A 12,385-nucleotide genomic window follows, 5' to 3' on the forward strand; every position below is an offset into this window, starting at 1 on the left:
GCAGCCTGGGTCCAACAACTGGTCCATCTAGTGTCATCTGCACTTACTGGGTCTTAGGCAGCGAAGAGTGTTTTCCCAACTCCTGCTATCTGAGATCATGTTGACTGGAGATGCCAGGGATTGAACTCAGCCACTGAGGTGCAATCCTTCTCCAGTCTGCTGGTTTCCACCCTAGGCACTGGTTTACTGCCTCAGTAAGAAATAGTTCAGAGTCTTAGTCCAGCAGGCATGTGTTCCCTATCTTATCTTGCTTAGAGATACTTAAAACCATAAATCTGCCCACATGGCCTGCTCTTGTCTAGAGGCCTGGGAGCTCCCTCGGCAGTGTGGGTAGGCTACTGGGAGGTGCAGCCACCGGTGAGTGGAGGACACCTGCGACTGTACAAACTTCCCTTGACCGGGTTGCACTGTAAATGTAGTAGTAGAGAAGATGGACAGAGAAAGACACAACAAGGAAAGAGAAAGAGGGAGAGCTTTGCCTTATTCTGTTGTCCAGGTACAGGAGTGACAGTGGAGGTCAGTCTAGAGGAGAAAATGGCCCTGTTTTATGGCTGAAATTCCTAAATTTCCCTTTGTTTTAGGGGAGTCCTGTGACAATTTCAAACTATCCTGCTACACAGAAATTATGTCCTTGGTTAATGTTTGTTTGTGGCAAAAGCTCACCACGACAAGGGTAACACAGTGGTTGAATATTTGTTTACAAATGTGTTAGGGCTCAAGAGTTTAAGCTTTCCAGTTTTTTGTAAAAAAGATATTAACATTTTCAAGAAAAAACAAACAAATTATATACACATACATTCACACAATTTGCACTCCTTTGGGGAGTCTATTTCATCTTACATTTCAAACATCTTATACATTGTTCTTATATTCTACATTTTAGCTAATAAATTCCTTCTATACTATATAGTAAATTTTATAAGCTGATCCTTATATCTAACAATCTATCCTTTCAATTTAACATAATCAAAATAACATTCCCATTTCTTTTGGGATTCTTCAGTTTTCTTCTCTTTCATCAAGCTGGTCAGTCTGGCCATCACCGCAAATTCGTCCATCTTTTGTTGCCACTTTTCCAAATCTGGAATATCCTCCTGTTTCCAAGATCCTGCCAGTACTAGTCTAGCCGCCGTAGCTTTCCAGTTTTATGATCTGCTTCTGGCCTGAGGTTTGTTTTATGCTGTTTTGTGCCCCTGGGCTCCTTTTAATGGTTTGTTTGTTTTCCTATTGATAATTTATTATTTTAATCGTCAGTGGTGTTAAGCAGGATTCTGGAGAGGCTGCATAAAAAAACCCCGCCCAAATAAATCATTATATAAATACAGTGTTTTGGAGATGTACTTCAGGGCTAGAAAGCCATTTGGATATAGGAAGCAGGGTTAATTTTTTTCTCTTCTTTTTAAATACAGATTCGTTTGGGACACTTGTCCTTCCAGCTGTAAGTATTATCTTTCTGAAGTACTAAAAATCTGTAGAAAATGTTTCCTGAATTGATGCTATATCTTTTTAATCTTCATGACATTTTAGTTTTGTGAATAGCACAAGTTATTTTAGTTTTTTCCCTAGCTTTAAGCCTACTGAGGGGATGTCCCTCCCCTCTGGAGTGAGCGGGACAGCTTCCTGCCGAAACTGTCACATGCTTCTGGGCAGGGCATCCCTCTCCCTCCAGTTCCTTCTTTGCTGCCGTCGATAGTGAACACTCCTAGCATTTCCCTAGCGTTTTCTTGGAAATTTACTGTGCCAGCAGCCACTCAGTGAGTTCCTCAACCTATTTTTCTAACTCCAGGCTGAGACAGCCCTAGCTGGTCTAGCCTTTTTGTTGTTACGATCCAGGCCTCTTTTCAATACTGGTGCTTAGCCCATGGTTCTTAATAGATCTTATATTCGACGGTGCCTAGCGATGTTGTCTAAGGCCCTGTTTAAAAAGTGTTTGAGATGTGGGACCAAAATGACCCACTCTGTCGAACACAACCTATGCTTCTTGTGCCTTGGCGAGGGCCATAATGTGACGGCTTGTAAGGTTTGCCGGCGTTTCACTCCGAAGGCGCAGTCTGACCGAGCTGCCAGATTGAAAGCTGCCCTCTGGAAGAATGCTCTGATCTCGCCTCCACCCAAGATAGGCTCAGGAACCCTGCAGAGACCACCGTCAGTCCAGTTGGTTCCAGTGGTTCCGATACAGAAAGCTCACCTCAGTTCCACCTCGGTTCAGTTGACCCCGAGACACTCGGATTTGGTGGATACCCAACCTTCCTCGGATATGAAGCCTGCGACTTCTATCAAACACCTGGATCATGAGTGTGCTAGTTTGGAACCACCTGCTAAGAAGCATTGTGAAAAGACTAAGCACAAGGAGAAGACCAAGCAGCCTAGGCCCCACAAGAGCCCTGCTAATAGAGCACCTTCCCCTCCTGTATGCCTGGTTGAGTCTCCAGAGCCCAAAGTGATCCTGGTGCCACCAAGAACACCCTCGCTTCGTAAGGAATCCCCAGCCCACTCCTTCTCTGACTTGGAGCTCAACATGCCCCTCGGGTGGAACATGTCTCAGATGACCCTTCTAACATCTACTAGGATGGTTAGCGAACTAGCAGCTCTTAGGGTAGACCCCCCCCCCCCATTCTTGAAGGTGTTTAATGAGAGGGTGGTTATCCACCCTAGCTTGGAGTTTTTACCCAAGGTGGTATTGCAGTTCCACCTCTCACAGGCGGTTATTCTTCCTGTGTTTTTTCAAACCCGTCTTCCAGAGCAGATGTTGCTAGATGTAAGAAGAGCAATTCTGTATTACATAGACAGGTCAAGACCCTTTAGAATCAACAGATCACTTCTTATTTGTTTTTCTGGCCCAAAGAAGGGAAAAGCTGCTTCATTCCAGAGGATAGCTCAGTGGGTGGTCACGGCTATCTCCACTGCCTATAGGTCAGCCGACAAGTCTTGTCCTCTAGGGGTTAAAGCACACTTGGTTAGGGCTCAAGGATATTCAGCCGCATTCCACAGTAGGGTACCCCTGAAGGAGATCTGCACAGCTGTGACTTGGTCAAGTAAAGACATGTTTGTCAAACATTATGCCCTGCAGTGAAGGAAAGATGCAGAAATTAGGAAGGCCGTACTACATGTACTGTTCCAGTAAGATGGCCACCATCCGCCTTTGGTGCAAGTAGCTTGCTAAAATCCCAATGTGGGGCTGCACTGAAGACCGAAGATGAAAACAGAGCTGCACTTACCTGTAACTGCTGTTCATTGAGGTCTTTGGTGCAAACACACATTCCCTCCCTCCTGCCCCGCTATGATCTCTCTTACTGTTCTGCCTAGACCTTTGTTGGGGCTGGCGGTGGCAGGCAGGGACGGTAGGGAGATGCCCTGCCCAGGAACACATGAAGGTTTCAGTGGGAAGCTGTCCCACTTGCTCCAGAGGGGAGGGGCATCCCCTCACTAGGCTTAAAGCTAGGAAAAAAACCTTTGGTGTGTATCTGCACAGAAGACCTCGATGAACAGCAGTTACAGATAAGCGCAACTCTGTTTTCCTTCAGATATGTGGGTCATAACTGAAATACAAATGCTTCTTGTTTTTTTAGAAGCCCTGTACAAAGTGAAGGGTTTAGGATGTTGCCCTGTACCCATGTCAGACGGCTTCTGGAAAGGGAGGAAACTTGTGTACTCTTCTCTTTTTAGAGTCACCCTGTGTGAAGTGGGAGAATCGTTTCTGTGAGGTGTTTTCTCCTGCCTCTCTCCAGCAGCAGGAGGAGGATTGGTGTAGGGCAGGTAGGGGTTGTCTAGCACCTTCTCTGAGTGGAAGAATTCCTGTTGCAAGTAGCATGTTCTTCTATCAAAGGGCCACTCTTTTTTCCTGAGGAAATGGAAGCTGCACAGGCCACTTCATTCCTTTCTTGGTAATAGATATGTGAAAGGATTTGTAAGATTCCTTGCAGTTTGTCACCCCCAATGAATCCCTGTCCTGAGGAAAGGGCTTGACCCTGCTGCCTGATAGGGACAGGTTTGCCAGTGCTGGTGATGGAGTTGAATCGTATGGGTCTGAGACCTTACGAGTTGCTGTCCTCAACCAGCGGTTCTTGGAATGGATTCTGTTATTTGTTGTGGTAACACAGTGCCACATAGGACTGGAGCCCCTGGCATGTTATCCTGATCCCACTTTCTTGGAAGAGAATTGGCATACATTCCTGTGACAGAGATAGTCAGTTGGACATAGGGCTGAGGTAGATGTACAACACAAATAAAGATTTTCCACAACCGGTGTTTCCTTCACAACACTAATATGGAGGGAAGGAAAGGGATGATTGTGTGGATAGGAGGTGCTAAATCTTTTCCCTGACTGCCAGTTCCACTCTGCAAATGACCCCAACTGGTTTTTTTTCTTTCAAACTTCACTTGGAAGCCAGAGCAAGGCTATATATCAGAAAAAATTTAAGATATTTGGTGGGTATTTGTTGGAGTGCATTGGCAGGCATAGAAGGGGCTAGGAATTCACACAATTTCCCCTGCTCGCTGATTCTCTCCATAAGCATTTTCTTACGTTGGGTTTGGGAACAACCATTTGCCGAGATAGCATCTAATGCAGCCCTTTGAGTCAAATTGCTGCATGGCGACCTCATGTGGACACTCTGGAGAACATTGCTGTGGTTAGGAAGATAAGATAGAGCAAAACATCTTTGTGAACACAGCCTTAGAAAGTTCTTGAAAGTAACTGAGAGGCAAAATATCCAAGAGGCTTTTATCTTCCTCTCTTAATGTGATTCACTTATCTTTGTATGAGCTGAGCTGCTGGAAAAAAACACAGCAGATTGTTGTAAAAGCAGATGTAAGGCCTGCAAACATTAGCAGATAAGACCACAGCACCATTTTCATTAAACCAACACAGACTTTGGCCATTTATGCATGGCTGTTTCCTCGTGGTCACAGTGCTGACTACTTTGGGGTTTTGCTTTGATTATGCTTGCATTTTCCTACCGTCAGAGGTTGCCTCACTTTCCCTGCGTGTTTTCGTGTTTTGCCCACGTTTTCTGGATTTGTGTTTAGCATCCAGAAAGCACACAGGGACAGGGAGACAACCTCTGATGTTGGAAAATGCAAGCATAATCAAAGCAAAGCCCCGAAGCGGACGACAGGGTGACCTCGAGAAAGCAGCCATGCATCAGTGGTCTATGTTAGATGGCTAATGCTGGATAAAGCCATAGGTAAGATTAGTAAATAAATAAAAAAGCAGAAGCCTAGAATAAATCATCCCTTACACAATACACAAATATGTGCCTGCACTATCAGGAGATCACTTTGAACTAGAGGCTATTTAACGAAAATTGGAAGGTTGAGATAGTTATGCAGTGACTGTTGGAATGGAAGTAGTCTTACCAGAGCAAGAATCAGGAATGCAAAGTCAAAGTATGCGGTGTTGCTATCTCAGCACGAAAAATAGAATTCTCCCTTCATTCATGTTCAAGTTGTTGACATGTTACGTTTATGATATATAATATGTTTATGAAACACCTTATTGGCTATCAAACGATAACATTGTGAGGGGAGTTGTGATATCACTGTAGTTTTAACCTTTTATTTTTGTGCGTTTTGATTATTCATTGTGTTAATTATGTCTGTGTATTCAGAATCTTTTAAGAAATCTCAACATGGTGAACTGTTCTTTCTTTTTTCTTCCAGCTCCCGCTGGGCAGTCCTACTGGTGATTATAGTTTGCTACTGAAAGGGTATGCAGAGGGTGCACTGTTGTTTTCTAACAGTACAGACCTTTCATTTGAACATAAGAGCTTCTCAGTGTTCATCCAGACGGATAAGTCTATGTACAAACCAGGGCAAGATGTAAAAATACGGATTGTTACGTTGCATCCTGACCTCAAACCACTCAATGCTTTAGTAAATTTATATATTCGGGTAAGTACAGGCATTAAATTATTTGTTAAAAGTAGAAACCCCAATGTTTTTCCTGTTTCAGAAGGGGTCAAGTTTGAACAAGAAACTGGTGGGCAGAGATTAAGTACTCCTGATGATTCTTTGCTCAGAAATCAGTCCTTTTCTTTTCAAAAGAGAACTGAGGCTACATTACACAGTTTGTCACATACTGCTAAGGCGCCAATGCAGTGTAGAGTGTTGGACTAGGTCATGGGAAACCTGGGTTTAGGTCCCTTTTTTGTACCATGAAGCTCACTGGATAACTCTGGCCCAGTCACACTTTCTCTGAGCTTAACCTACCTCACAAGGTTGTTGTAAAGACAAAGTGGCGGGGGGAGGGGAACATGTATACCATTTGTAGCTTCTTGAAGAAAGGGCATGATAAAAACAGATAGCTAGATGTTGTGACAGAAAGAAATCAAAACAGGTTGGTTAAAAAGCTACATTGGTCTTTCTGAGAAACTGATTTGAGCATGAACAAGGAGAGGGATACATTTTAGATCATCCTGCATCAGTAGCGGTTGAGCTGCTGAAATTTCTATGCAAATGACTTCTGCTGGAACAAATTCCATATTTCTGAAGCTACCGTGACTGCAATTTACTCTGTTATATGAAACCTGTTGAAATACTCTTAATAAACTATGTTGCTGTAATTCTCCAGTTTGGATATTCCTTACGTTTGTCATGTTACTAAATCCACAGTTTGACATATGGTATGGATTTCTTTATAGGATCCTCGGCGCAATTTGATTCAACAGTGGCTGGCAGAAAATGGAAAACTGGGCAAGATTTCCAAGGAGTTTAAAATATCCAGATATCCTGTGCTGGGTGATTGGTCGATACAGGTTGAAGTAAATGTGCGTATTAATAAAGTGAATTGTGCGCGAAAATGCAGTACTTTTATCAGTGAAATCGGTGATAAAATCTCACGATTTGAATTGCCTCCCAGGTTAGTTCCTCTTTGCTAGAGAGGAACTCCTGTTTATATGCGGGGTAGGTAGTCTCTTTGATAAAGGTGCCAAAAAGACCGCATCTGCCTGTGAAAATACCAGCAAAAAAAGGGGGGGAAGGAGAGATGAGGGTTGTAGTTGGCCAGAAACACTGAGCGCAAGCTGAGTCTCAGGGGCACTGCCACAATTTCAGGGGTTCACCTCATCTGGCCTCATCTCACCTAGGCAGGCAGTGCAGAGCAGTTTAAAGACCCACCGCCCCCCTTCCCGGGACGCGCCCAGCCGGCTCTGGGCTGCCCCGCCCGCCTCCCAGCTGGCCGTCGGGGTGCGCATGCCCCAGCCGCATTCGCTCCATAAGACAAGTTTTTAAAAACTAGGTGCGTCTTATGGTCAGGTGCGTCCTATGGAGCGAAAAATACGATACTTCAAAGATATTAAATCCAACATTGAAATGATGAAGTAGATGATGAACCTTTTCTATGACAAGTTTGTATTAATAAATGGCTCCTTGGGGTACTCTTGTTTATCTAAGCCAAATTTCTCATAGCAGTGGCTGATGGCTTGACCTAGGGAACCTAAAATAACACATGCAGGATGCTAACTTGCTTTTTTTAATGACTGAAAAGATTTTTATCCTGTTTTTCCCCAATAAATGCCTTTCAAGGCAGCTTGCAAAATCCATAAAAACAAACTATGACAAATACAAACTGCTAGGAAGGTGCTGTTTCAGTGTCCTCTTCCCAGTCTATATAGCCGTCCAGTACACTGGCGGGTATTCCTTCAGACTATGGTGGCCACTTGAAAACTGCCCCCTTGAGATAAAAGCTTAAAAGCCGGATGTGTGCAGCCTTATCAGTTGTCTTAATGGTTCCTGATTAATGACATTAAAAAACAACAACATGCAATTTATTAAATTTATGAAATGCAATCAGAACCAAAATTTCAGAGTGAAACCAGTGTTTAACTATGGTATTTGGAGATCATCTTTAGAATAGACTGAGTGTCTTTAGCTTATTAATTTTTGTGCTCTAGTACCATTGGCAGGGACTTGGTCGTAATACTTGCTACTGTATATTCTGCATGCTAAATATATGAATGCAAAAACTTGGAAGTGTTTTTGTACCAGTATTTGGATTAAATATGATGAATTATAGTGTTCTCAAACATGGGATAAATAGGACAGATTACTTTTTGTATTCTTAAATCCCCTTTGAAGGAAAATGGCAAAACTAATTCTGAATGTTTTGGAATTTTTGTACTTACATTATAAAGTCTAGAGGGAAGAGTGCCAGCCTGTTGTAATAAAAAACAACAAAAAGTCTTGTGATGTCTTAAAGTCTAGCAAGTTAGTTATGGCACAACCTTTTGTAGATTTGTGTACTTTTCAGGTACATTAATTGGTTTCCTAATTCAGTAGGTATACAGACACATGGGAACAGAGAATAATGAGATTCTGACTTCGTAAACTTTTTTTCTCATACGTGTGTCTGTCTGTGTTTATATCGATATATGGACATTTATACTCCTGTTTAGGAAACCATTTCGTGTATCTGTGAATGTGGGCTACGGCCCACACTTATGCCACAATTTGTGAGCTTTAAGTTTTGAAAGGATTTTGGGGCACAGTCAGTTCCATAGATATTTGAATGATACTGATGTTATTTGAACTTTTGATGTTAGTGATTATGAAACCCAAAATGTTCATGTTTGAAACAGTGCAGCTCAACATATGCCTAATTTTTTAAAAAGTAGTTGCTAGAATTTTTGCCGTGGCCCAACCCAATGAACCAGGAAATTAAACATGTGTTATAGGGTTTTTTGTTTGTTTGTTTTCCCATAGGATCAAACTCATTATCAGACGTTTACTGTGATGGAGTATGGTGAGTATTGCCTGTCTGATAACAAATATCCTTTTTCGGGTGTTGAATGATAATTATGAATGAAGTTTACAAAAAGGTCTTAATTATTATGAGTTCAATATGTAGAATATCAGAAGATCTGCTTTGTATGTGCCTCATGATTTCTATATTTGACATATGGAAAAGTGTCTGGGAAGTGTCTGATAAATGTGTGTGTTAAGGCAACCAAAATGTACTTTTTAATGCACAGTTGCTATGCATTTGGCTAATGAGTCCAAATTGTGGTTGTATAGTAGCAGTTACTGAGCCTTCCTGCTTCTAAAAGAAAGGATTTAACCTTCCCCCTAAAGAACAGGCCCAACAGAAAATTAAGAATTAAGAAGCCAGTAATCCCTGAGATGCCCTGACCTGGATGGCCCAGGCTAGCCTGATCTCGTCAGATCTCGGAAGCTAAGCAGGGTCAGCCCTGGTTAGTATTGGGATGGGAGACCACCAAGGAATACCAGGGTTGCTATGCAGAGGAAGGCACTGGCAAACCACCTCTGTTAGTCTCTTGCCATGAAAACCTCTCAAAAAAGGGGTCGCCATAGGTCGGCTGCGACTTGATGGCACTTTACACACACACACACACACACACACACACACACACATCACTGAGATAACCTTGGTAATAAAAATGGCTGCAATACAAAAGCATGTAGCCTTCCATGGTCACCAGAGTTCTTTTAAGCTGTTGCTAATCAAGAGTCGCCATAAGTCGACTGCGACTTGATGGCACTTTACACACACACACCATCAAGAGTAACTTTTCCCTATAAGCCTCAAATGTAAAGATCCTTCCTTTCAATCTGCCTGTTTGCAAAAGTAATTGCATATTGGTGGGGTGGAACTATTGAAGAAGACATAAGTTACATTTGTCATTGTATTCCTTCGCAAGCAGTCTCTGGCACAGTATTTGAAATTAGAATATGGCAGGATGTCCAGAAGTCAGAGGAAAGAGGCTTCAGTGCCAAATATAGCTGAGTAGTGCTTCCTTGAGCTCCTGGTAATTGATCCTTAATATACATTTGCATTCTCCCCTCTGATCTTGCATTAGTTCAGTAGTTTGTTCCTAGACCATGAGTTTGAAAATGGTTTTTGATATATGTTATGTTTTGATGTAAGTTACGGAAGAAAGGGTCCCTGAAGCCCTGACTTCAGTTTGTAAGAGGTAGGCAGTACCACCCTGCCAACGATCTCCCTGGCTATGTGTTGCTGTCATTTGATAAACTTACCTGTCAACCAGTAATTTCAGATGCTAAAAGGGAGGAAGGCTTCTCTGAGTGGTGCCTGTGTTTTGTGGCTCGATATTTCCCAAGGGAATTGTATTTCCTATCCCTTGTTTAGAGGGTTTGCAGTGCAATCCTAAAAAGAGTTACACCCTTCTACAAATTGTTTAGTTATATAAGGGTCTGAAAGCAGGCCCAAGCTTCCAGTTCGTTTAAAAGAAATTTTGTTTTCCCAGAGAACAATTGAGAATTGTCATTCTAGATTGTTACGGTGGGTGTAGGGGGAAAGATGATGATCTTTTCAATATCCGTACCAAATTGTAGTTCCCAGGATTTTCAATATCAATACCAAACTAGTTCCCAGGATTTTGGCGGGGAGGGGAGAGGCCATGACAGGAAAAGCAGTGTGGAACATTGGATTTGCATTGTAGGCAGTCTTAGAGTTGCCAGCTGCCTGAAGAAAAAAATGTTGTATCTTTGATAGAGTCTAAAGGGATGTTATTTGCCATTTGATTTTCTTTACCTCCATTTAATGAAAAGCTTTAACTGTCCATTTCTACACAGTAATTCTCTATTAAAGGGGCAGGACATTTTTCTCCAGGCCTGTTGGCAACATTGGCAGACATATAAACATATTATTTGTGTTGTACTGAAATGTTATGACTCTGGTTATGACTATATTATTTGTGTAAAGCATATAATGTTATTTATTTATGTATTTATTTATTTACTTCCTTTACCTTTCTCACTGAAACTCAAGGCAGACAGATTTAAAAACAACAACAGAGAATCAGCAGTGCAATAAAATGGGATTACAGAATCTGAGTAGTGTTTTACATACAGTAAAATAATATAATATGTACAACAATGAAAGCAACTGGATATATTAGAGAAACTGTGTGACAGTATGGTGGATACAATGAACAAAGCAATGAGTGCTACCTAAAATTTTACAGACATTAGTTATGACCCTACTCTCGCTGTCAAAAGGCCCTTCTGAGCCATGAGTGCAACAGTATGTAAGCTAAACAGTGAAAGCTACCTATAATTTTGCAGTCATTATCACCCCATTTCTTTTATGAAACAACTATAACTTTTGATTTTTTTAGTGTTGCCAAAATTTGAAGTCATTCTAGCAACACCTCTGTTTTACTCTTCAAAAGATGAGAGTTTCATTGGTGCTGTCACAGCAAAGTAAGTAAAAAGTACATGTTGCCTTTTATGAGTAGGAATTCCTTGTGGTTTAGGGTGGAACATGCTTATTTAGTACGTATGAAACTAAAATTTTTTTCACGAGGGCATCTCCACACAGAAGTACTCCCCACCCTCCCACTGCTTCCAGTCCCATCAAGACACTGGCAGCTCTGCCCTGATTCTCTGAGGCCCAGTGTGATGTAGTGGGTAAGAGTGGTGGATTCTGATCTGAAGAACCAGGTTTGATTCCCCACTCCTCCACATGAGCAGCGGACTCTTAATCTGGTGAACCAGGTTGGTTTCCCCACTCCTACACATGAAGCCTGCTGGGTGACTCTGGGCTAGTCACAGTTCTCTCTGAACTCTCTCAGCCCCACCTACCTCACAAGGTGCCTGTTGGGGGACGGAAAGTGAAAGTGATTGTAAACCGGTTTAGTTCTCCTTAAAAGGTAGAGAAAGTCGGCATATAAAAACCAACTTTTCTTCTACTAGTCTGCATGACCGAATTGCACAATCAGCATGGATGGTACCGTTCATCTGGTAGAAGGATGAACAAACTAAGCATGGAAACACCCAAGAAAGATTTGAAATTGAGATTGTGTTTAAATATCTTTTGATCTGGAAGAAAATCAGTTTGTTATTAAAATAAATGTACATTACTTATAGTATACCACTAACTAGTTATACCCTTCTCAGTCTGTTGATGTAAGTGGATTTAGAAGGGTGTAAATCTGTTTAGGATTGTGCTGTTAGGTTCTTATTTCTCCTGTTCCGAGTTATTCTTAATAGTTGATAAAATTATGGCTGCCAATAGCAAGATACTATTGTTAGTTTTATTTGAGCAAGGGGGAACTCACAACTGCAGTCTGGCTACACATCCCCATAGCAATCCTATGTTACACACAACGTTTGGTTTGGGCTTGCAATGTCAAGAAATGTAGAACTTTGTGTTTTTTTTACACAGATCTAGTCCTTCTCTTTCCACATTGTTGATAATAATATTGTCACAATTTTAAAAATGTAAAAAAGAGTTGAGAGTGTGGGAGATGCTCTCCCCTCCCCCACCTGACGTAGTTAGCAACTCTCACAGAGACCTCCTGAGCAGAGCTAGTCCCTTCTAAGCCGGTTGACATCACTGGATTTAGAAAGGTGTAACTTTGCTTAGGGCTGCACTGTAAAGGCCTATTTTCTATGTTATGGCCAT

The 12,385-nt window shown here is 41.9% G+C and overlaps 1 protein-coding gene across 1 annotated transcript in view; it reads left to right on the forward strand.

Annotated features, from left to right (window-relative positions):
• CD109 (CD109 molecule) overlaps positions 1-12,385 on the forward strand; it is a 95,301-nt gene that overhangs the window by 16,195 nt on the left and 66,721 nt on the right. Inside the window, exons 3-7 of the mRNA XM_056856180.1 lie at positions 1,410-1,438; positions 5,662-5,892; positions 6,642-6,767; positions 8,701-8,740; positions 11,097-11,181. Coding sequence (XP_056712158.1) covers positions 1,410-1,438; positions 5,662-5,892; positions 6,642-6,767; positions 8,701-8,740; positions 11,097-11,181 — 511 coding nt within the window. The remainder of the gene's footprint in view (positions 1-1,409; positions 1,439-5,661; positions 5,893-6,641; positions 6,768-8,700; positions 8,741-11,096; positions 11,182-12,385) is intronic.

This window comes from Euleptes europaea, chromosome 10, assembly GCF_029931775.1.
Source record: "Euleptes europaea isolate rEulEur1 chromosome 10, rEulEur1.hap1, whole genome shotgun sequence".
NCBI lineage: Eukaryota > Metazoa > Chordata > Lepidosauria > Squamata > Sphaerodactylidae > Euleptes > Euleptes europaea.